Source organism: Myripristis murdjan, chromosome 22 (genome assembly GCF_902150065.1).
Source record: "Myripristis murdjan chromosome 22, fMyrMur1.1, whole genome shotgun sequence".
Taxonomy (NCBI): Eukaryota; Metazoa; Chordata; class Actinopteri; order Holocentriformes; family Holocentridae; genus Myripristis; species Myripristis murdjan.
In genome coordinates this window covers 28,895,882-28,921,755 of record NC_044001.1, presented here as the reverse complement: position 1 = coordinate 28,921,755, position 25,874 = coordinate 28,895,882, and the positions used below count along the sequence as shown (strand labels likewise).

The 25,874-nt window shown below is 39.7% G+C and overlaps 1 protein-coding gene across 1 annotated transcript; it reads left to right on the top strand.

Moving 5' to 3' along the window:
• On the top strand, window positions 1–25,874 carry ankrd6a (ankyrin repeat domain 6a). Its single transcript, XM_030081980.1, has 16 exons — window positions 1–90; window positions 5,825–5,880; window positions 8,187–8,338; window positions 9,298–9,396; window positions 10,566–10,664; window positions 11,007–11,105; window positions 11,259–11,357; window positions 12,510–12,587; window positions 13,948–14,052; window positions 15,489–15,641; window positions 16,880–17,032; window positions 19,088–19,240; window positions 19,909–20,022; window positions 21,424–21,727; window positions 22,537–22,916; window positions 24,236–25,874. The coding sequence occupies exons 3-16, from the start codon at window positions 8,189–8,191 to the stop codon at window positions 24,437–24,439; spliced, it is 2,190 nt and encodes a 729-aa protein (XP_029937840.1). The 5' UTR covers window positions 1–90; window positions 5,825–5,880; window positions 8,187–8,188; the 3' UTR covers window positions 24,440–25,874.

Genomic DNA, 25,874 nt, shown 5'->3' with positions numbered 1-25,874 from the left:
CAATCGTCTGAAAGGCTTGCTTGGATCTTACATGGATGCTCCTTTTTGGCATAAAGAATGCTGATGTCTCCAGGCTCTATGGAGGATAAGGTAAAATTATGAAATGGCTATGATGAGCTGATGATGCTTGCATTAGTTTACTGTAAGGACAACAATGGAAGTTGCATTTTGGGGAATATTACTACTAATCACACTAAAAACCCTTGCAACACAGTGACACTATGACACGTGTGTGTATGTGTGTGTGTGAGAGAGAGAGACAGAAAGAGAGAGAGAGAGAGAGATGGAGAGAAACAGAGAAATTGTGTTTGCATGTGTTCATGCTTCATGATTTTACAGAAGCATAATACTTTCCCCTTAAGTAAAACAATTCTGCCTGTTTTTTTCTGAATTAATGAGACAGTTATCTCAGAATTCTGAGAAAAGTTTTGTTGAAAAAAAAGTCTGCTGTTCTTCCTGAATTAATGAGATAATCATCTTGTTTTTTTTTTTTTTTCCATGAAAACTCAGGGCAAAATTTTCTTTTTCTTAAGTGAATGCATTACACTTGGTTGGACTGTGTATGAAAGTTGTAGTAATGTTTTACATCATAACGTTTGTTCCCATCCTTTTTGCAAGGATCCAAAGTGCAAACAGGCATTGTTCCAAGAAAGCCTGTTTTTTTTTTTCATTTAGTCAAGAATGGGACAGGAAACAGAAGACAGCAGGAGGACTCTAGCGGAAAAGGAAACACAGACACAAACACAGGGGACATCCACTCAACTGGACAGGACCATATTAGGCCTTAGAGCCTCATCAGTGAAAAAGTCACCTCTGACCTGATAATGTTCACCCTGATCCCTGAAGCCTGTTTGCTGGTGATGGTACCTCAAACACAAACACTCAAAATGAGAAGCAAACAGAGATTTATTCTGATTCCAGTTCAAAGGGAAATTGTGCAAGTAATCTGTACACAGTGGCTGCAGGATTCATCAGTGCGTAAAAATGTGTTTTGCAATATAGAGCATACATGATATAGAGCATGCATGAATGCAGTGTGCGTGCGTGTGTGTGTGTGTGTTCCTTTACTTGCTACATAGTGAGGACCAGAACACATTTTTTTTAACAACAGAGAGGGGACATTTTTGCGAAATGAGGACATTTTGGCTGCCTCTCACAACTATAAATGCAAGTTGTGGCTTATTGGTCAAGGTTAGGATTACGCTTAGAATTGGGTCAGGTTAAGGTGAGGGTCTTGGTTAGGCATGCGGGGGTTATGGTTAATCAGAATTAAATCAGAGTCAGAGATAATTTATCAGTCCCTGGGGGGGAAATTGTGTGTGTTTGACACCAGATGTTTCGCTGTTTGGCTTATTTGGCTTATGGATGCATGTGTATTTGTATCTACTATACTGATGTGTGTATCATTCTCAGGTCATAGCGTCCCATTTCACCTTTGAAATTTATAATTAGAGCTGTGCTATTCTGTACTTTGATGTAAAAATCCATCCATCTCATCGGTCTAAACTGGAAAGTGAGGCAGCAACAGGGAGCAGCATTCCATCACTGCTCTTTCCATAAAATCCAGTGCAAACTATCTCCTAGGCAGCAGTGACTGATCACTCTGTTCAGGAAAAGTTCACCGAGTAATGCTGGCTGAACCTCTTCACCCCCTTCACCACCCCACATACTGTGAGGAATTTAGCTTACTGGCATCACCGCACAGGCTTTCTGGGTAATGAAGTCCTCAAAATTCAAACAGTCCTACCTGCCAAGGATGTCAGTAGCTGAAAGCATAACTGAACTTTGGTGAAGTGTGGGCTTACCTGGATGTGATGTTCATCCACATGGTGGTGAAATATGCTCATTAGTTGCTCTGTGCTCCCCTGGGCTGCTGGGCTGTAGATCTCATTCTCTTTTATAGTGTGCTAAAACAGATTCCAAATCAACACTTTTTGAACATAAATTAACACAAACAAAACGGATTATACTCATATAAAAAACAACAAGCTCTGGTACCCATTTTTGAGGAAATTAAACAGCTCATGTCTTGTTATTTTCCAATTTGAATTGGAAAGTAGATCCGGCAGGTAGCATTTGAAGGACACCTGATAGCACTTCTGCAAATAATTGTAACTACACAGAGGAGAAAAAAATGGGTACTGAGTAATTTTGTATACTGACATATTCCCTTTTGTTTGTGTTTTTTTTTTTTATGTGCTAAAAGTGTTATTTTGGGAGCTGTTTTGTTGCATTGTAGAAGTGAATGGAGAGACACTAATACAGTGCACAGGAATAGCAGGTCAGCAGAGCACAGAGCAACTAATGAGGATCTGACCACCATGTGGACTTGTTTAAAGCCCACATAGATACAACCCAACACTATCAAATTCTGTTTTGCTTTGAAGACAAGACAAGTGGGTGTCTGGTTGGCTCAGTGGTTAGCACTGTTGCCTCACAGCCAAAAGGTCCTGGGTTTTTGCTAGGTGTTCTTCTTAAAGTCCAAAGACATGCAGGTTAGGTGAATTGGACACTGCCCTGTGTATGCTGGGATGGACTCCAGCACTCTCGCAACCCTGATCAGCATATGTAGAAAATGGATGGATGGAATGTGGTTAGATTTCAAATCCCTTAATCAGCTGGATGTGTTGTTGGGTTAAATGATCGAAAAAAAAAAAAAAAAAAAAAAAACACTCTCCACCTGCTTCCCCCGCTGCCCCCACCACTCAGATGTCCATATGCCATCAAACAAGGCACACAACCCCACTCTGTTCCAATACAGCTGCTCACTGGCCATCAGTAGAAGACTGTGGCTGTACTCGAATGTGGATACCTGATCCAAGTCCGTTGGGACCCGTTGATCCCAAATCCCAACGTTGGTCGGGTCTGGTTCAGACAGAAATGTAGAAATTTGTCGGCGTTACTTCAGTGACACTCTAATGTAAAAGAAATAAAAATGATGGACCTATTTTCTTTTCTGGGCAAATTGCTGTATAGTGCTGGACTTTTCGTGATGACACTGAAGGCAACACGTGGGATATTTCAGGTGGTAAATGTAACTTAGTAATGGAGGACAAGCAAAATCTCTGGCTTAGGTTGGGTTTGGACACAAAAAACAGAATTCCCTGTTGGGTTCAGGTCGGACTCATGTTCTCAGGTTTGGACAAAAATACGCAGTGCAATCAACACTCCAGGCTATGCTGGTCAACTCCCAGTGTGAATGTGTGGAAGCAGCGTGCCACACTAAGAAGGCAGACTATCTCAACCAGAAGCTTCAAAGGCTGCTGTTGTGTAGCTGAGCCTGCCCTCTGACACCCATGTGGAGGGAGGCAAGAGAAAAGAGGATTTCTCCTTCCTCCTTCACCGAAAATAACACGAAGGAGGATTACTGAGAACATAAAACCCCTTTGTTTTTACTTTTCATTTTCATCCATCCTTTATTTAATCAAGCAGTGTCTCTGAGATTGAGGCCTCCTTTCAAGACAGCTGAGGACAAGAAACAATAGCCAAAAATAGCAAAAAATAGCCAAAAAGTAAATATATTACAAGAGAATGATAAAAAAAAAAAAAAAAACTGGAAAAAAGAGAAACATTTCAAAAAACAAGAAAATGACCATAAAATTAGACATTAAATGAATAAGTAAATAAAAACTACAACAAAATGATAGTAAAAATTAACTAATCAAGCCTAAATCAAATAATTAATAGTACACCCACGGGCTCCTGGGTTTCAAACCATTTAGTCAAACAGTCAGTTACCTTGGACAAAGCCAAAAGGATTGTGAGACTAGGAGTTGTATTTTCAAAATATGTATAAAAAGTAAACCAAATATCCATATAGCTAAATATCTAAGATATCTACTAGAAGAAAAGCTGCCTGTGGTAGACTCCACCTTTTTGAATGTTAGTGGGATCAGAGAAGAAAATAAGGTCGGAGTGGGAGGTGATCCCAACTTCCCAACTGTATGATTGCTTGTATGTACACACACCACTTGTTTAGAATCATCAGCTAAGATTAAAGACTGACCCTTGGCATAATCTGACTAACAGCTCTAACAACATGACAATGACATGAAAATCCTCTGCCAACTGGGTCAGACATCACTCTCAGGTCAGAGTGAGCGAGCACAGGCAAAGCATATCTCATAAATAAATAATACAGGATGATAGTTAACATGATTAAAGACCCCATGAAACGGGCTCTTGCTTTCTTGACTTGATGTATCTCCTGTTGAAACAGGATGTCTGGGCGGGACTCTGTGCAGGGAAGGATCATTCACAAGTGCAAACCAAGAGGACAGACCAAACCCTGACCCAGCAGGATATCAGTTTAGGAGAAAAACACCACTTCATTTGAAGGAACACGTGGATGAGAGAAGGTTTATGAACGTTTTATTGGCTGAAATTTGCACCCACTAGTGTAGGATGATGCCACTGTTTAAGATGCTCTGTTTTACAAGAAGTAGAAATCATGTAAGTTTAATACTGTGAATCTGAAACCTGACCAAATTCATTTCTGATAATAATAATAACAATTGTTATTATTATTACGTATTTGTATCAAGACTCAAGAAAGATACACCAAAAATAGAAAAAAAAAAACCCTCAGTAAAATGACCACAAAATAACCAAAACATTTCTAGCATTAAAAAAAAAAAAAAAAAAATACAAAAAAATACAAAAAGTGGGCACCCCAGCGACCTGGGTTTGAATCCAACCCAGGCCTTTTGCTGCATGTCCTCGCTCTCTGTCCTGTCTCTCTCTACTGTTACTGTCTAATAAAGCAGGAATACCCCCAAAAATAATCTTTAAAAAAGAAAAGAGAAGAAAAGAAAAGAAAAGAAAGTGTATTTAATCAAAGGGTGAAATAAAATCTGTTGAAGTAAAAGGGTGTGGTGGACTGGAAGTTAGAGTGCATTGTCACAGAGCACATATCAAGAACAGGGATGTAAGTGAAAGGGACTCAGAAGAAAAAATATTCAGTGATCAATCAACTTCTCTTGTATTGCAAAGAATTTGGACAGGAGGATACACTGATAAGCATGTGATGGTCTAAAATGAAGAAAGCAGTTTATGGAACAGTTTTGAAAAGAAAGTATGGCTTTAAAGTCACTGGTCAATAAATGGACGACACTTTGACAAACTGGATAATGTCTTTTTTTTGTTGTTGTTGTGGCCCCCAGAGATATTCCCAGACTCCCCAACTACCCCGACCTCTGTCCATTAGCCCATCCAGCTGCAGTGTGCTCCTCATTCACTCTTTCAGTGGATTTTAAAGGCGTGTAGCTCCAGCCTGAGTACATGGTGCAGTTGTGACTGACAGAGAGAGTTGCTGAGAGATGTAACGGAGGAAGAATGTGCAGGGAACGAGGTGGATACCATCTGAAGTGCCTTCCAGAAACAACACTGTAGAATCAATGGTGTTGCAAAATAAGGGGATTGCTGCTGTTTGTGCATGTGTGTAGGAGTGAAATGTATGTTTTCATACCGAGGAATGAAAAAGGCTTCAGTCCAGACAATGACATTTTGCCTTCACCTACCAAAGACTTTGCACACCAATGGACTAAAGTCTCCTGTATGTTTGTCTCACCTGTGCTGCATCTTACACGCTACCACGTCTGACATCTCAATCCATTCTTCCAGCTTCCTCATCTTCAACCTCAAATGCAGCAAGACCAACCAACTTGGTCATCTTGGTCTGTCGTCATGATCTTCACCAAACTTTATCTGGATTATAGTCAGAACCACACTCTGGTACTCCTTTTTGTCATAGGTGTTTTGAATAACTTCAGTAGATTATAACCAAATTTCTTTTTCTTTGTTTTTGGTGTTTTCATGGCAACAGGAAACAAAAGGTCCACCCTGCCTGAGCACTGTGGGATTGAAAGCACTCTTCTGAAGGTGAGTCAGTATGGGAAACCAGATGTAAAGCCATAATGGCCCACACTCAACCAGCATTAGCTGCCATTGCCGCATACTGTTGTTACTGCATGTAGGCAAGTTACCCATGCAATGTTTTATGTTATTAAAGGACCATGCGAGTGACTTTGAATGTTTGGACCATTTACTACAATTCACCCACATTTTACATGGCAAAAAACATGTTACCAAATTTCCCCCCTGGGGACAAATAAAGTATGATTGATTGATTGATGTTGTAAATCATATGACAATACTATGAGGGACGAAAAATGACAAAACAATAAATAAATGAATAAATAAATAAATACGCATATAAATATATAAATGCATAAATAATTAAATTAATAAATATTTCTACATTTATTTATTTATTTATTTCTGTTTTTATTCATGCATTTATTTATTTATTTGTGTATTTATACATTTATGCATGTATTTATTTATTTATTTTTACATTTATTTATTTATTTATTTATTTATTCATTTCTACATTTATTTATTCATTTATTTATTTATATATTTATTTTTACATTTATTTATTTATACTTTTATTTATTTCTACATTTATTCATTTATTTATTCCTTCTTTTATTTCTACATTTATTTATATATTTCTACATTTATTTATTTATTTCTACATTTATTTATTTATTTCTACATTTATTTATTTATTCCTACATTTATTTCTGTATTTCTACATTTCCACATTTATTTATTTCTGTATTTCTGTGTCGTATGTTAATAAGGTGGGCGGTTCTTACATTAGTCTTAAGCACGATTGGTTTGTGGGTGTGATCCTATCCACTGCTACTGCCTGGGCTGGCAGTAGCAGTGGATAGCAGTGGACTAGCTAGCTGCTAGGGCATTAACAACGCCAGACTTTTCCATGTCGTCGACGTTACGTCGACCCGTCAACACCGGGAGATTTTTGGGGGGCTAGCCGGGCTCTAACCGGAGGGAGGGAGGGGTTGTAGTGGAGCACCGACCGGGCGACCGGGGGGTGAGGAGGCTGCAGTGGAGCGCCGACCGTGTGTGTAGTCGGACCACTGGAAGTAGTCGGTGGGTGCATGATTTACCACATCATTCGCCAGTGACCTTAAATCACTGACGATGGCTCTCAAAACGCTTTACATTGCGTTTTACACAGTAGCTAGTAGGGCATTAATGTAAACATCGACCCGTCGAAAGTCGAAGAAACACCCACACACCCACACACACACCCCCACACACACGGTCGGCGCTCCACTACAGCCTCCTCACCCCCCGGTCGCCCGGTCGGCGCTCCACCACAACCCCTCCCTCCCTCCGGTTAGAGCCCCGCTAGCCCCCCAAAAATCTCCCGGTGTTGACGGGTCGACGTAACGTCGACGACATGGAAAAGTCTGGCGTTGTTAATGCCCTAGTAGCTAGCTAGTCCACTGCTATCCACTGCTACTGCCAGTCCAGGTAGTAGCAGTGGATAGGATCACACCCACAAACCAATCGTGCTTAAGACTAATGTAAGAACCGCCCACCTTATTAACATACGACACAGAAATACAGAAATAAATAAATGTGGAAATGTAGAAATACAGAAATAAATGTAGGAATAAATAAATAAATGTAGAAATAAATAAATAAATGTAGAAATAAATAAATAAATGTAGAAATATATAAATAAATGTAGAAATAAAAGAAGGAATAAATAAATGAATAAATGTAGAAATAAATAAAAGTATAAATAAATAAATGTAAAAATAAATATATAAATAAATAAATGAATAAATAAATGTAGAAATGAATAAATAAATAAATAAATAAATGTAAAAATAAATAAATAAATACATGCATAAATGTATAAATACACAAATAAATAAATAAATGCATGAATAAAAACAGAAATAAATAAATAAATAAATGTAGAAATATTTATTAATTTAATTATTTATGCATTTATATATTTATATGCGTATTTATTTATTTATTCATTTATTTATTGTTTTGTCATTTTTCGTCCCTCATACAATACACAAGATTTTACAAGATATAATCAAAATCCCCCTTACAAAAATGGTACATGTGAAATATGCCTTTTCACATGTGAAAATTTGGCACATGGTATGACATATGTGCTTTATAGTGTTTTACAAATGTTTAAATCTAAGCATTATATGTGCTTTAATGTGTGTGTATGTGTGTGTGTGTGTGTGTGTGTGTGTGTGTGTGTATGCCCAGCTTGCATCTGTTATATTTGTTTATGTACATATGTATATGACTACATGCATGGATTGTGTATATGTCAGTAGTAATGAGTGAGCAGATGCAGGTCCCTGTCACTCCATCATCATGCCAGACCCCGGGCCACCACACGGCCCTGCATCGTGCTGCCATGGTGGGGAACAATGATTGCATGGCTGCCCTGGTTCAGGGGGGCTGTGCCATGGACCTACAGGACCGGGTAAGTGTGTGTCGCAACCAGGATAGCAAATTAGAGTCCAGCCATGGTTACAGGTTAAATGAAATAGACTGGAGTTCTGTGATGTGAAAGAGCTGCTGAAGCTACAAAGACAAACACTGAAAACCAAAAAGAAACACATGAAGATTATTTAATGAAAGTTGCTGAAAGGATGAAAGGGAACAAGAACAAAACATGATGATGTAGTGATCACTTTTCCCAATTTATGTCTCAGATCTGAGGCAGTTAAATTCAATTTCTCATAAAACATGAAACAGTTAACCCTTTGAAAACTGAGCAGGGTTAGCAAATTAGCACAAAAAAGTATCAGAGCAAGAAAAAAGAAGCAAGAAGCAAGAAAAAAGTTAGAAAATTAGAAAATAAGAGAAAAAATAAGAAAATTACCCCCCAAAAAGTCCTCGTAAATTAGCAAAAATATCCTAAAAACTTGCAAGAAAACAATTACTAAAACGATATGTTTAAAAGTCAGATTAGTGGTAGTGGATGGATGTCAGATTTCTTGTGTTTATATGCATTTATGGCGCAGAAAATGCCTGTTGTACATGTGGCAATTAAAAAGAAAAGTATCTGGTATAAATTCTGCGTGGTTGGTAAAATTTGGGCTTCTACCAGACACTGTGCCAGAGGTAATTTGCCTCCCACGGTCTCAACTCTTACACAGTTTAGGTGCAGTTACACGAGGCATGTGTGGCGGGTTTAATTAAACTCAGGATTGTTTGCCCTAGTTGGTTTCATTTTGCCGAGTGTGAATGGCCACAGTTTTCCAGTGGCAACAATCATGACAATGATGCACCTAAAAATGGCCACTGCTCCGACCGTCTGTAGATTTGAATAAGAAATAATAATTCAGGTTCTGCATTGTTGAATCATTCCGGGTGTATGTGGTTGATTCAGTGTTTTTGATGGCGATTCCATAATTCTATGTCATAAATCTCCGCTAGGATGGCAACACTGCACTCCATGAAGTGGCTTGGCACGGTTTCAGTCAGTGTGTCAAACTGCTGGTCAAGGCGGGGGCTGATATCCATGTCAAGAACAAGGTAGGCTTTTCTCCATTTTTGATTTATTTGATAGTCACAGAAGAGAGAGACAGTAAAGACGGGATGACATGCAGCAAAGAGCACGGGCAACACTTCTTTTAGATTGGTCAAAGTTACTTAAGCTATGGACAGTCAAATTAATCTTGTGAATTCAACAAGTTAAAAAAATTTTGTGAAGTGGAACTCTCTCAGGTGTCCTGTTACCAAGCACTGCCACTCCACCTCAAAGACACACAAAACCATAACGCCGTAATAGCTACCCATGTCCATAATGTCCTACAAAGGACTGCGTGGACAAATCAGTCTGAGCAGTACCACATACACAACTCCAGTCATGCTATAGATATTGGCATAGTGATGTATTATATGGAATTATATAATATATATGGTGTAAGTCAAACACACAGTACCACCAGAAAGCATGGGGGCAGCATAGCCAAGAGTTCAAGCAAGACTGGACTACGAGCTAGACATAAAGAAGAAATTAAAAAAAAAAAAAAAAGAAGATGATATTAGAGAAAAGAATTGTCTGTCCTCATGACGTGTAATGACCTCATAGACCACTGTCACTGTCACAAGGCCACCTCTGTTTTTGTAGCAGGACCATTATTACAACCTCCTCCACCGTCACCATGATTTTTGTTGTCAGAAACTTGACTATGAGCTGTCCTCTAGCGGATTTATTGCTTAACATCCATGCCAGTATAAAAGACATGTGGAAGTGTATGGACAGTGACAGTGGATGTGTTTATATTTGTATATAAAGGCGGCATAAATCAGCCTCAAAATGTCCCAGAGGAGCTCTCTAACATGAGCCAAAGTACTGTTTCCTGAGTGAGCAAGTGAGCTAGGGAGCCGCTAAAAATACTTGGGAAAAAGAAAAGGCTTGGTCATTTGAGTCACCAAAATTGTCAGGTTTCAATCTCTAGCCAACATGAATGTTTTCACCAAATATCATGGTGATCCACCACTTATATTTGGAGATATGCCCCTTTGGACCCAACTGCTGACTGACGGACACAATGACATGTAGGCCCTGACTTCCCAGTGGGGCCAAAATGTAAGATACATACAATAAACCAATGTAAAATGGAATCATTGTAGCAGTGTATGCAAACAGAAGCATGCTGCAGGATGAATGCTGCAGTGATTTTATTGTGGCGTTTCAGGCGGGAAACACAGCGCTTCACCTGGCCTGTCAGAATGCACATGGGCAGACTGCTCGCATTCTGCTGCTCGGAGGCGCCAGACCAGACACCAAGAACAACGTGAGTCCTCCTGCATCCTCCTGCTGGATGTCCCTGAATCCCACAACAACAACAGCATATGCAATTACAACTAACTCTGTAGCATGCCATTTGTGTAACGATGAAATGTCATAATTATTTTTCTGAATGTTAGCTGGGGGGCACCTCAGTGGTGGGAGGCTAACAGAGGAAGAGAGCACCACTACTGTCCTACAGAACAGCTGGGGGAAACTGAAATAGTGTCACATTTTTCAAAGTGGATGAACTATCCCTTTAAATGAAAATAATGATTTAACATAAAATGGTCAATCCAGAATTAAAGTGGCCCTGATACAGCAGATAAGCGAATCGTTTCTGTTCCAGATGGGCGACAGCTGTTTGCATGTGGCTGCTCGCTACAACAACCTGGCCTTGGTGAAGATGCTGCTGAATTCCCTGTGCTCTGTGTCCGAGACAAACCAGGTACTGCATGACACTGAGCACCCACAGCACATCTGCATGAGCATTATCAGGGTTCATATCACTCATCTTCACCTCATTCACTCAGCTGCTAAACAGACACACACACACACACACACACACACACACACACACACCTGTGTTTTGACCTTGCAGGTTGGGGACACTGCTCTCCATGTGGCTGCTGCCCTGAACCATAAGAAGACAGTTCAGCTCTTATTGGAGGCTGGGACAGATGGCAACACCAGAAACAAAGTAAGATCCATCGACCTTTTTCTTTTTCTTTTTCTTTTTTTTTTTTTTTTCAGTTCCAATATGTTCACCTGGATTAATCCTAGTCCTGAAACCAAAAAGCCTAAAGCAATTGTCAGTGGTTGATTCAGTCAGTCAGAATTTAATTAGAATCAGAATCAGATCTTTATTGATCTCTGAGGGGAAATTGGGTTTTATTGTAGGCCTATGTGAAATTATAATAGAAAGAGAAATAGAAAAATACATTAGAATTTTTTTTTTTAAAGTATGCCCAAATATGTCTCCTAAGCTTATATATATATGACTATATTATATCTATATATTTGTATATGACTACACTGTGATATGTCTATAGGCCAATATTCATATTGATTACAAATATTTTGCTCTTGCAAACTTTAACCAAAGAATGCATACTTGCTGCAGCTGTACCAACCCTCTCTTTCTGCAAAAACATAGCATGATACTTTTTTTTTTTTTTTTTTTTTTAAAAAGGTTAGGGTTAGGGTTAGCGTATTTGGATTTGGATTTGAGAGGCTAAAAACAATTGCCTGCCCCGCCACAAGTTTCATTACATGGGAAACAAAAATCTTTTCAAATCCCAATCTCTGTAATGTAATACACAACATAATGTACTACAGTAGTTCTTCAGCTGGATTTTCCCCCAATGTGACAAATGATTGGTAAAAAACTGACTTTCCCCCCCTCTGGTTCTGCAGCCAGTCAACAGCACATAGTTTCAATTCAAGTGGAAATCTTCTTAAATCATTTTACAACCATGGATTTCACCTCAACTTATAACTTTGTCTTCATTATAAATATTCAGCCCGTGGAACAATGATATTAACAGTCTAGTTATTGGTAAATATTTGGAATCAAACGCAGTGATCATTATGTAGCATTTAGCCCCATTTATTGCCAAATAGCCTACTGTTTAGCAAGTGCTCACCATTGCCCCCGATGGACAAAAGACTGTACTGCACTCTTTTATTCTCTCTCCCTCTGTAGGCTTTGCTTCCACCTTCTTGTTCTGCAGTGTGCTATGAACTTGCAGTGTATGTGTGTGTGTGTGTGTGTGTGTGTGTGCGTGCGTGCACATGCACGTGTGTGGATGTGTTTTTTAATGATGTGACATCATAAAATGTCCACTTCCAGGCTGGTAAAACTGCTTTGGACAAAGCCAGGGACAACAACCACAAAGATGTAGCACTTCTCCTGGCCAGAGCTCCTCAGGTTGGTATCTGCATGAACACACAGCTCGCTTCAGGGTCTGTGGTTCTATTTACTTCAAAGCATTCTACTTTTATGTGTGTTAAAGGACAATTCAAGTGTGTTTGGAACTCATTTCCTCTCTTCCCTTCAAGTTTTACATCAGTTTTTTCACATGCACACCATCACCTGGATTAATGAGAGAAATCTGCTGAGAGCAATATTTTGCTTACAAGATCTGCATGGTTCAAAATAATCCAATTTCTCTAATGACCTGGTTTACACAGAGTCATTTAAAAACTGGAAATGAGAGCAGTCACAGTTACTCATTTGTTAATCCCATCATCAGTATCATGACTTCATCAAACTTTATTTTATCAGAGGCGCCCCGGTAGCTCACGTGGTAGAGCGTGTACCACTTATCAAAGCTGAGTCCTGACCGCCACAGCCTGGGTTTGAATCTGAGCCCAGGCTATTTGCTGCATGTCATCCCCTCTCTCCGCCCTGCCTTTCCTGACTCTCTTTCTCCATATCAAATAAAGTAGAAATGCCAAAAAAAATCTCTGTTTTCTCACGTTTACAATTAATCTCACTATCATGATGCCAAAATGACATGTCATCTACGTGGTGAATACTGGGGATCCCCATTTCTTCCATCATCCAATGAATCCATGGCTGGAACATGAAATTCCAGGATCTTTATCTGTCTTCCATCCTCATGCTCTTTTGATTTGGAATGATACTTTGATGGGTAAATATTACATAATACATGTCACAGAGGATTTGAGAATGCACAAGAGCATATATTCAAGGTTCAAAGCCACACTAAATTTAAGCCCAATTTAAAATAAAATAAAATATATATATATATATATAAAAAAAAAAAACAGCAACAACAAACCTGCCAAAACCAATTAAAGTTAGAAGTGAACCAGCAGTAATTAAGGTTACAAAGGGACAGCCAATTACCGTATGTTATTTTAGACCTGTTCTATCTGATTAAGCCAACAAACTCTAGCTTGACTTCAATCTTCAATTTGTCAAATATAGTTTTCAAAATGTTTTGCAAATTTTAGGTTTCCTGCCAGTAACATTTCAGTCGCTATTGGGACTGATGGGTTGGAAATTCTAATGTTCATAAAATTAATTTAAAAAATAAAACCTTCACATTAGAATTGTTCTTCAATTCAATATCATAAATCAATGTTAATAAAGCATGCAGTATGAAAATAGACTTTTAGAAAACAATGCAAAGTAGCACACTGTTACTTTGTATTTTACAGTGTTCTCAACCCACCGCTCATAATCAGGATTAGTCAGTAAGTTAAAAAACGTCACAATGTAAAAGTTATAATGCCTCACCGAACTGCTTTGCTGTCTTCAGGTCCTTCGCTTCACGAGAGGGAGAACGATAAGGAAACGGAGGGACAGACTGAAAGCTGAGCGCAGGAGCCAGTCTGTCACAAGACTAGAAATTCTTCCAAAAAAAGTACGAACTAAACAGGAAAAGTGGCGTCTTAAAGCATGAGGAGTGGTAAAAGCCAACAGGCAGCCTTTGTCTTTCTTTTCTTTATTTTTCCTAAAACATATTTGATGTTTTGTCAATATTCTCTTTATATCATTAATTTACCCCAGCCTAGTTTATAACAGAAGCATGACACACCTGTTTGCAAAAAATCAATACTGCCATCTTCTTTTCTCATGACCACACTGGTTTACAGTAGGTTAGGCATGCTATGTTACGTAGCTATGCTGGATCTTTTCACAGCATCCATGTTGACATGTAGAGCATGGTAAACAGCTGTTAGTAATTACATTAATTAAGGTTCTGCAATACAAATCAGATTTTTCCTGAAAAGCCAGAATTGTCCCCACTTTTGCACTTTCTGTTAATATTCTCACATTCAGGGTTTAAAAGGATTTGTAGGATCAAGTCAACACATTTGACTTATTTGACTACACTGCAGGGCCTGTACAGCCCACTCACACAGCCCTTCAGCAGTTCTATCACCTCCCGTTACACTGACAGGAAGCCTGGCAGCACACCTGAGGATCCCCTGGTTTTGATAATTGCATGTCATGAGTGTCTCTTTCAGGATGATGCCACAGGCCCTGTCTTTGAACGGCACAATGTCTAGCAGCTCCTCATTAATTGTGCAGTCTTCTAACTCAGACCGTACAAAAATTGCCAACTTATCCGGAATGTCACAACATTCATGAAAAGCACTGCTGAAATACTGGCATCTCTCAAAATCCATATATAACTCTGTTTCAGCTGAATTGTTAATATCTGATATTCTCTGTTCAGTGGTGTGCCACGAAGGCAGCAGCTCTGACACAGAACTATTCAGATTGTCATTCTCAGGAGTGAGGATATCAGTAACATCTCTTGGGAATGTCTTGACAAAGTTCCCTTCATATGATTTTTTAGCATGAGCAATGCTCCATGCCACCTGATATGATATTAATGTGACTGACAGAGTGCTTCAGAAATTTCATAAAGTGCATTGTAAAAAAACTGAGTCTGCTTGTCTGACTGATATTTCAACATGTTGATCTTGTGCTTGTGACGTTTAGTGTCTTTGGGAAACTCCTGGGCCGTGTTAGCGTGGAGTGAGGTAAACTGGCGCTCCAGGTTTGAAGCTTTAAAATGTGACAGTGAAGTCTAGCCCCGGGGTAGTGAACATGCTTGAAATGCCAAACTTTTATTAATGCAGTAATCCTAACAGAATCTAGCTAATGAAAATGCTACAGACATATCAAACATGGACATGCTTGCCCTTCAACAAAAAAAGCAAAAAACAAAAAACAAACAAACAAACAAAAAAAAAATCCAGTGGCATTTGCCATCTGTGTACCATTGATTGTTGTTTCAGTTTGCACCTAAATTGAGTGTCATATCTCTTGTCTGGCTCTCCCGAGCAGGACAGCAGCTCTGCGGCGGAGGAAGCTCCGAGCAGTGAGCAACTGGTGGACAGTGCAACCATCATGAGGACAGGCCTCCACCACAACCACAAGGCCCTGGGCGCCCCCGTCAGCCCTCACAGCCGCCATCGGAGGAGGAGACACAGAGACCTGGTGGGTCAGGAGCATAGAGATGCCTTAGACTTGTTGACAAGTTGGCATATAGGCTGTTTATTCATGATAATCAGATGGTGAAACGCCTGGTGTTTTTCCCAGTAAGCGACTAAATATCAGAAAAAGTTGCTAACTAGCTGTGATATTAAATGACTGGGAATCATGTCAACAATCAAAGGTTCAGAATAAGTTTTCATAACACCAAACACCAACGAGAGCAGAGGTGTGTTGGGGGAGTTCTTCTGTGTGCAGGAACTCAGAAGAATCAGTCAGAAGATCTTATGGAGGACTCTTCATTTTACATGGAGAATGGGACAACTACACCTCAGAAATGAAATGAAGTTCAAAGTCAAGCTATAGTAAAGCAGGTTTCTTATACAGAGACAAAGACAATAAGCAGTTATTATGCAAGGCAGTGTCCTTGTGAAACACAACGACTGCAAGTCCAAGAATCCTCTCTTTTTATAGAATGAAAGGAATATGCTGATGTTCATCCAGCTTTGTGTCATTTCAATATGGGAAATATATGCAAATGAATGATGTTTCACTTCTCTCCGTGCTGCAAGTTGTTGCCCTCCATGTGCTTTCTGGTTTTCAGTGGAGCAGCATGGTCCAGTGGCTCAGATGCACTTGCATCCACATGCGATACTCCTCACATCTTTATGCACACATTTCCTCTGCACTTTAACGTTTAACTTAATCATATTTATCCTTTTTTTAATTGTATATATACATTTATAACTGTCCTACTATTTATCACTGTATAGGCTTATTCTTTGTAAATATTTTAAACTATACAAAGCAAGCTGCTAAAAAAGGGGACTGCTGCTAAACCAGGTTTTGTTGTATTTTTTATGTACAATAACAATAAATATTCTATTCTATTCTATATCAGATGTTGAGGGAGAGAGGAAAATGGACATTTGTTTATGACAACAAAGAAAATTGCTTAAAATTAGCAGTTACATGAGTTTTAAAATGCTCTGGTAGTTTGCCAATTCCTGTAGTTGGCCATCTTCCAGTCAATTTGAGCTAAATTCAGCTAAGGTTTGTGCTGATGGCATCTACGTCTTTGTGGTGATTGTTCTACATCCACTCTCAAAAAGTCAAATTACCTTTTGCACATCATGTGAAAAACAAACAGGAGTGAAGCAGAGCTTATAATTACATCTAAATGATCTATATTTAGCAGATATACATTTAGCAGTCATAATTTAGAAATAATGTCTCCTTGCCAGGCTTTGGATGAAGATTGTGTCAGAAGAGGCGAGAACAAGTTCCACAGGAAGAAGGATCTCCTTTCCTGGGATGGTGAACTGCCTTCCTCCCAGAATGGCAAAACCTACCAGCTTTACACACTGTACCGTGACAAGGAGGGCACCATCAGACAGGTTACCCATCAATACTTGTACAGATGCGAATTATGATTGTGGAATTCCAGCAATTGTTCCCATGGTTGGGTTCTGCAAAAGCCCTATTCAGATTCAACCTTAGCTGTGCTTGGGCCGCAGAGACTCCAATTCTTTTACATTGAAGCAACATTCTTGTGATCATAAGGATCTTAGTCCCACAGACGAGACTGGAGAATCTTTGCAGGAAAAACATCATTCATATGCTTGTGAGCAAGGCTCCAGCTGCACCATCAAATCGCCCCTATAATAAAAGTTGTTGGGTGTGAATGTATACAAAGTTTATGAATATCAAGTAAGGCAACTGCTGAATTAAAATGACCTTACAATACAATACATTACAATGACTTCTTAGTCTGGATGTTGCACATACACACACAGAAAAAGGAGGGTTTTCCAAAGGCTCTTTCATTGCGGTCATAGAACTATACAGTATAGTTTTCTAATAATCTGATAATAATAATAATAACAATAATAATAATAATAATAATAATAATAATAATAATAACCCAATTTGCATGACTTACATTCAGGAGTCTGGTATAGACCCTACCAGGAAATTTCCTACAGACAATAGACAAAAGACTGGAGTGAAATCCATGTGTCTCCTAAAGAGTAGTAAGTGAGTGCTGAGTCCAGAGACATGGCTGGACTTCTTCACCACATCCACCCTTCCTCACAATGTGAAGAAACTAGAATAGCAGAGGCTGTGCATGCTGGACCCTGTTCCTAGCATGTTTCAAGTTGTCAGAAGGAAACTCCAGTACGCTCTGCACACAGAACTTGAATGGGGTAGATCAGTCATTGAACTGTTTGCCGTGGTCATTTTGCCGGTACAGAACAAAATGGCAATTATGGTTAGTTGCTATGATGACAATGCAAATCAGTAGGGCTTTAAAGAACGTCATGCTGATATGTTGTGCTGTGGCTGCTTGCTAAAAGCAATAATCAGCATTAATAGTGAATACCAATTGGTCCAAGAATCCTTAAACATTAAACGTTATTTCTGAAAAACAGCAGTCAGGAAGTCAGTAAGCCAATGATTAACATCAAGGTCAAGGTCAAGGTCAAGAAAAACTTTATTATCCCCGAGGGCCAATTTGTTTTAGAGCCAGCAGTTCACACTCAGCCATCAGACACTCATTACAATACAATGCACAAAAATGACGATGACAAAGTCAAGGACACAATCCAAAATAAAAGACACAAATCATCTATTAAGAGGGCCAGTGGCAGTTGGGATAAAAAAATTCCTCCGGCTATCGGTCCTGCAAGAGGGCAGAGCATATCTACTGCTGGACGGAAACAGAGTGGTTAGATCTTTCATGGTACTGCTTGCAATTTTGCTGCATCCCTTACTCTCACTGTGCAACCTATTCCTGTTTTTAAAGACGCTGATGCATACCAGCAAATAAAAGAAAATGTAAAAATCGATTCAGTGACACATGAATAAAACATCCGCATAAAAGTGCTGTCCACGTTAAAAACCTAAAAGTGCATCCTTTGTTGAGTTTTTTTGCACACAGCATCCACCTGAGGGTCATACCACTTTCTGGGTCTTCGCCACTACTAAGGCTTGGTTTATACTTGCAGAATGTTCTCCTGAAAAAGGGATGGCAAACAGATGAATAAATCAACAGAGTATTTTATTTCAAACCTCCGTGCTGTAGCTAGACCCTGCTCTGCTGGCAGAGTCCTAAATGGAAGAACAAGTCCCAAAAGAATACAACTGTCTAAGCCAATCAATTTGTGATACCTTTCCCTGGAGAAGATTCTGAGATCGGTAATATCAAAATTCCTGTTTCGGAAAAGTAACATTATCTTAGTTTTTCAAAGCCAGTTACAATTGTCCCATTCACTGCTATTGTAGCCGAACAGGAGCCTGCCGCACGTTGATATCAGGCTCAGTACTGAAGCAAGTGGTGAAGTGATCTGTAAATAGAACCTAGGTTCCAAAATAATGAACTTGCCCTTTAAATAGTTCTTTACAGATCATTGGACAGTATTGTAACTTGCTGACCACTGTGAAATCTCTAGGCACCAGCCAATGGGTGCAACTGTAAGCCTCAGATCAAGAAGCTGGAGGGCCAACTGAAAGCCAACCAGGAGGAGATGAGGCTGAAGATCCACAATGTCCAGGAGAAGGTCAACTGCAGGCTGGGCAAAATGGACCGCAGGAACAGACACCAGGTCTGGAGTTTTAACATGGGCATAGAATTAGAATTAAATATCCAATATATCTTGCACATAAATTGTAGTTTCTCATTCACCAGCTCTACATGGTTAAAGAAGTTGAACTTAACTGTTGACAGACCACAACAAGGCAAGCGACAGAACTGACAACCCTAATAGCTTATTGGTGTTTTGAAATCTTAGTCCTCAAAATATAAAACACACCCAGACACTCTCACACTCACACAGTTGTGTTTCTGTCACTTCAGAGGACATTACATTGGCTTACATTCATTTCCTGAAGACTTATCCTAACCATAACCCTAACCTTAACATTAACCTTAAAGTTAGCTTATCTTTAAATCAAGTCTTTACCCTAAAATTACACTACATTATCACTACATTATATACATTACATTATCAGTAAGGGGACTTGCTTTTTGTCCCCATAAGGGAGGAAAGTCCCCACAACATGACTGTGTAAACAATTTACATCCCCACATTAGTAATACCTGGTACACACACACACATACTCACAAAGAAATTTAATACCACATGGCTGTCAGTGCCTCTAGTGAAAAGGGGGAATGCCAATCAGCCATGCCAGCCATCTGACAAAGATAAATTGCTCTACAGAGCTGCAACATGGTTTGCCATTAACCTGTGTTCTGTTCTGCTTTTGCCAGATCAAAGTGCTGGACATGCTGAATCAGGAGAGAGTGTCAGCAGAGAGGAAGGACATGATTTACAGGATAGAGCGGAGGGCTGCCCAGGGCAGAGAGGAGGCTGAGATGAGACAGGTATTACCATAACAAGCTGTTTGTGAAACTGGCTGTGATCCCATACAGGGAGAGCTCTGCTCTGACTGTGGTTCCTGAAATATCCTCAACAAACCTGGTTAAGATGCCTTGCTTATGCCCTTATTAAACTGGATACTGGGGCATAGAAACAGCTTATTGTTTAAACCCTGGCCGGGCCACCTTGCTGTTTTTCACCTCACCTCTGTTTGATGTCAAATTCAGACCTGGAATGCAGCTCTGCCCACTTCACCCCCTACAGTATAAAACGGACACTCTAGTCTCCCCCTCCTGCTTCATCTCCTTGCCTATTCAACTTCATTCAATGCATCTTTGAAACCACACATTCTGCAGTCATGCAGCAACAGAAAAAATGTATTCAAAGCAGCCTACCTTGTGGCTGAACATTTGCAGCGTCACCTCATTTTCAAATGGGGATGTGAGAGACAAAATAATAAACGTAACCCTGTCTTTGAGCCCCAGCAATGTCTCTGCGTTGTGTTAGGTGAAGTGCACCAGGGCAGGGGGGACAGACAGGGAAAAGGACTCCAAAGGGGTGGTGGAGGCTGAGCAAATTTGCTTCCTTTATTGGCTTGTGAAACACAAAACAAAATTTGTCAGTGTCAAAGCACTTTATAACTCATGAATCAAATGCAAAATAAACAACTTAGCTGTTTGGACAACCAAGGTGCACTGAACCTGGAAGCAGGAAAGACTGCTTCACAAATGGAGTTTAAGCTCTTAGCTCACTTCACTACAGCTATAACTTTTAATGGTAAAGTAGATCTGGCAGGAAGTATCTGCAAGTTACCTCTGAATAGTAATGCCACAAAGAAACTACCTGATAATGCTACTTTCAAAAAATGGGTACCAGTACTTCTTGTTTTATATATTGGTATAATCTGTTTTATTTGGCTTTGTTTATGCACTAAAAGTGTTATTTTGGGATCTTGGGACCTTGTGGACTGTGATCCCCTGTACGTGAAGGTGCACTAATCAAGAACACAAGGGTAGAATTGTCAGAGGAGGAAAGCAAACAAGTGACATTATTGAGATAGTATTCAAAACCTGGAAAAAAGGAAAAGAGCAAACACATTTCTTAAAGACAGTAAAATGTACATTATTATTATTGTGAGCATCTGCAGAGATTCTTCTGGATTTGGGCCCCACCCTTGGTGATAAGCAGTCATTGCTTTAATGTTTTGCACTTTGCCAACTTTTGTTAATTCCAAACAAAAGAATGCTTCTGAAAACATTTGAAAACGATTGAATCACATTCTATGTCACAGGCTTTGTCGAGTACCAATAAAACACAGGAAAACAAACATTTATTTATATGAAAAAGTTGTGGAGTGTTACTTTAATTCTGGATTATCATTTCCACAACTTGTCTCTCATCTCAAGCAGGTAGCAGCAAGCAACGAACTGAAGAAGTGGTGTATGTCCCAAATCCAGGACATGGACGTGCACGTACACACCAAACCCCAGTACTTCAAGCTGCTCCCCTCTCCCTCCGTGGACCAGTCTCTGGCAGACGGTGACCTTGAGTCCCTCCCCTTGTTGTCAGTGGTATCTGGAGGAAGCACCAGCTCATTAGCTACTTATGTCAATGTGGTGCCATTCCCATCCGGCCACGACCTGACTGGCCCGGACCAGGAGAAGCCAGCCAGCAGGAGGTACTTTGACGTGAAAGTGGAGAGGTCGCCAGGTACGCAGGAGGTCTGCAAGGGAGCTTTCTTATCACAGAACTTCATTGAAATAGAACAGGCATTGTCATTTGGTGGGACAGAATAAAATGGTGATTATTTTTCTTTTTTTTTTTATAGTGATAAGTAGGGCCGTAAGGGGTGTCACTGTTAAAACTCAAATGAATCTTAACATTGGCGATGGGGTTAGCACAGTGGTTCTCAAACTTTTTTCAATAATGTACCCCTTTTGAATATATTTTTTCAGTCAAGTACCTCCTGTCCAGTTTAAAACAAATGTTGTAGAAAAAACTATAAAAAACTATATTTTCTCTTCTGTCTTCTTGTTTGTAGCTGCACCACTGCTATCATATTTCAACCACTAATCCATATTCTGGATTTTTTTATTTTTTTTATTTTTTTTTTTTTGTCTTGGCTTCCTGGTCACAGTGAACAAACCACAAACACAAACACATTTGACTCCTTATGGGAACTGAATATAAAATTTACTTATTATAGTATAGGCTAATTATTATTATTATTATTATTATTATTATTATCATTATTATTTTAACTATGCATGACTGATATTTTTTAAATTAACATTTTGAAAAAAATCTCATTTACCCCCCTGTAGTACTCCAACGTGCCCCTAGGAATATGCATTCCCCATTGGAGAACCACTGGGTTAGGGTTTACAGTGAATCAGAAACAGTGAATCAGTGTGTCTTAATGGTGTACAAACCTCAGATTGACTGGAAAAACAAAAAAAGGGCAGGAGGGGTCAAACTCTGCTAAGTGGTTCACTTGTTTTTCTGTCTTCTCCTGTCAGATGACTATGAAAACACAGCCCTGTTTCCTCTCCCTGCCCATCACTCCTCGGGGCTCCTGCTGGGCTCTGCTGACCTCTACTGGCAGCCTCCAGGACGACAGGGCAGTCCCACAGCAGCCATCGTGGCGCTGAACGGGGAGGACTGTGGCTCCAGCAGTGCCAGCAGCAGCAAGTCTCACAGCAGCCAGCGACAGCACAGGAGGGTCCGGCGTCGGGAACACAGCTATGACCGCCAACAAAGAAAACACCCCCCGGAGCCGATGGGCACCTGTGGGCGAGCCGGGACACCGGACAGCAGCACCAGAATCCTGGAGTTCTTCATCGACCGCCCACCTGAGCCCACGTTCAGCCAGGAGAGGAACAATCTGCATGCCGTGGAGGTCAGTGTTCCTGTGAGTGTTTCAGTTCAAGGCTGGCCTTTTCAAACTTTTTTATGGTCATTTTCAGTTGATTCCCATTAAGCCCCAGAGCCCCCACTTCAACACAGTCACTTTAACTTTTTTTTTTTTATCATAGCATTGTCCAGTGAACTAACCCTTTGACACCTGAGCAAATTACCTTGATTTCTTTCAAAAAAAATAAGGGAAATGGTGATAACCAAATTAGCAAAAACAACAACAACAGCAAAACAACAACAAAACAAAACAAACGTTAACAAATTAACACATACATTTGTATATGTTTAAAGCTAAGATCAGTGACTCTGGATCAGACCTCAGGCTGCATTTGGACACCTTTCACAAGCATCTGAATTAAAGTGAAGTTGAACTATTCCTTATTTTGCTGAGGACCCCCTAGAAGACCCACAGTGACCGCAGGGGGTTCCTGGGCCCCACCTACAGTATTAAGGCATATAAGGATATGAAAAGATATAAAGGAAGTTTTGTAAGCATGGGCAGGCAACCTGAAGGCGACCACCCAGTGCATGATGGGATAGGCTCCTGCTCCCGGCCACCCTGGAAATGATGAAGCAGCCAGAGAGGATGAAAAGTGTGTCGGGACAAGTTCATTTGTTTGACTGACCAGTTCTGTTGTCCTCAACACATGAATGAATTAGATGGAAAAGCAAATCAGGTGGATAAGACATGCAGGACCAAGTGTTCCTGCAGTCCTTTGTTATAAACCAGGTGGTGCTGGTAGGTGGCAGTGCTGGACTAGTTTTTAAAATGAGCCGATAGCTTGAGGTTAGTTGAGGTTTCATGTTGACGAGTGTGTGGCATGCATGTGTTATCATACTGAATGACATTTTTAAAGATGAGATTAACCTTTATCAACCAATCAGTTAGAATGTTGCAGTGACAAAAATAAGAGAAATTGAACAAGAAAACAAAAAAAGTATAAAATAATACAATACATTAACTGAGGTGACAAGCAAATCAGAAGGAAATTATTAAAAAAAAAAAAAAAAACAACAACAACAACAAAAAACACAAATAAATCCCCCCCCCCCTCCAAAAATATATATATAAAAAAATTCACATAAGAGAAGAGAAAAAGAGTTAGCAAAAAATTATCAGGAAAAAGGAATATCTATATTTACATGATTATCTATCTAGATATAGATATAGATATAGATATAGATATGGATATGATTATATTTAAATTGCATATCACAAAACGTCTCTCAATCGTCTCTTTGCTAAATCTGACCAGTTGAGTCAGGGTTAAGTTATTAAGTGTCACGTTTCCTCCCTGTCAGGTGACTCAGCGTTTCTTTGAGACGGTGTCGAGTCAGCTGGAGCGTTGGTATGAGAGGAAGATCCTGGAGGCCAAGCAGCAGACGGAGCTCAGGGCACAGCAGGACAGGGAGCAGCTGCTGCAGCGCATCAGCAGCCTGGAGGAGGAGATAGAGCAGCTGAAGACCAGCGGGACTCAGAGGGCCAGCGAGCAGCCCACACACTGACCAAGCCTGATGCAGGGCCACATACAAGAAGTACACTCATTTATGTTTTGGGTTTTTATGAAATTGTACATAAAATGAATATAACCATTAGGATATCACTTTAAAGAGAACTTCAAAATAAAAGATGGAGTCATCATGTGGGTGTCATCCTCCAGCCAGCACAAATCGTATCTATCTATCTATCTATCTATCTATCTATCTATCTATCTATCTATGCTACCCTTTATTCCCCCCATAAATATTTCTCTAGATCCACCCCTGACCAATCACCAAAATATTTTTGCGATATGCAATCATTTCTGGTTGGTGGTATTTGCAAAATGGACTAAGTGGAAACCCTGTTTCTCAAAATCCAACCAACAGCAACTGTATGTAAACAAGCATTCAAAGTACATGTGCACTTGCTTCTCTTAATCTATTCAGTTACATCAAAAGGAATATAAATATTCACACGTGGTGCTATTTTCTTGGAGTGGACAAAATGTCAATTAGTCATGAAGTCTTCGAGTGGCTTAAGTTGCAGTTTATTTAAACCAGTTTTTACTGTTTCCGGCCACATAGTGTGGTTGAAGAGTGGCATTGCATGAGTTCATATAACCATAACATCCTTGTATCTCATCATGATGTCTTCAACTTGGTAACTTAAAGGGATACTTCACCCATTTTGAAAAATTTGAAAAACTTCACTTCCCCCTTAGCTGTTATGTAGGACACTATCCTCCTCTTATTGTTACTGAGCTGGATACTGTCTGGATGCTCCAAATGCTAACTGTTAGCCTTCTGCCGTTGAGGTGGACTTCCCCCCAGCTAACATTAAAAAAAAAAAAAAAAAACAGCCGAGGGAAATGTGAAATACTATCAGATTTTTCATAATGGGTGGACTGTCCCTTTAATTTCCAGATTTAGCGATGTTTCAGGCACCCTGGTGACACCCTGACCTTTGTGAAATGTGACTAGTGGCAAATGTAGTTGTTTTATTATTATTTTCTTAATCTGTGTTAATGTCTTTCAGGGCAGATCTGTACAGCACATACTAATGCACATAAACTTGGTACTTGCTCGTCTAATGCAAAGAGGTTTCATGACTACAGTGCTTCACACTTAGGTTTTAGCAAATATCACTTTTTTTCACAAGTAGTGTATGATGTCATCTGAGTAGTTGTAGTGATGTTTTGAGCAGCCAGTAGCTATTTTCCTTAGAGTATTAAGCCGAGGTAATATTTTTTGGTGGAGGGCTGACGTAAGATTATTTAAATTTAAACTATTCCAAACCCAAAGCTTGTATCTGCATTTAATATTTGGTACTGTTATAAAAGGTTGTAACTGTTGTATAAAGGCATTCTGTGGTTATGGCCTAATTAACTATGCAAAGCTGAATCAAACTGCTTGTTTGTATTCTTAGAACAGGTAAAATAAAGTTATTGTGTTTAGGGTG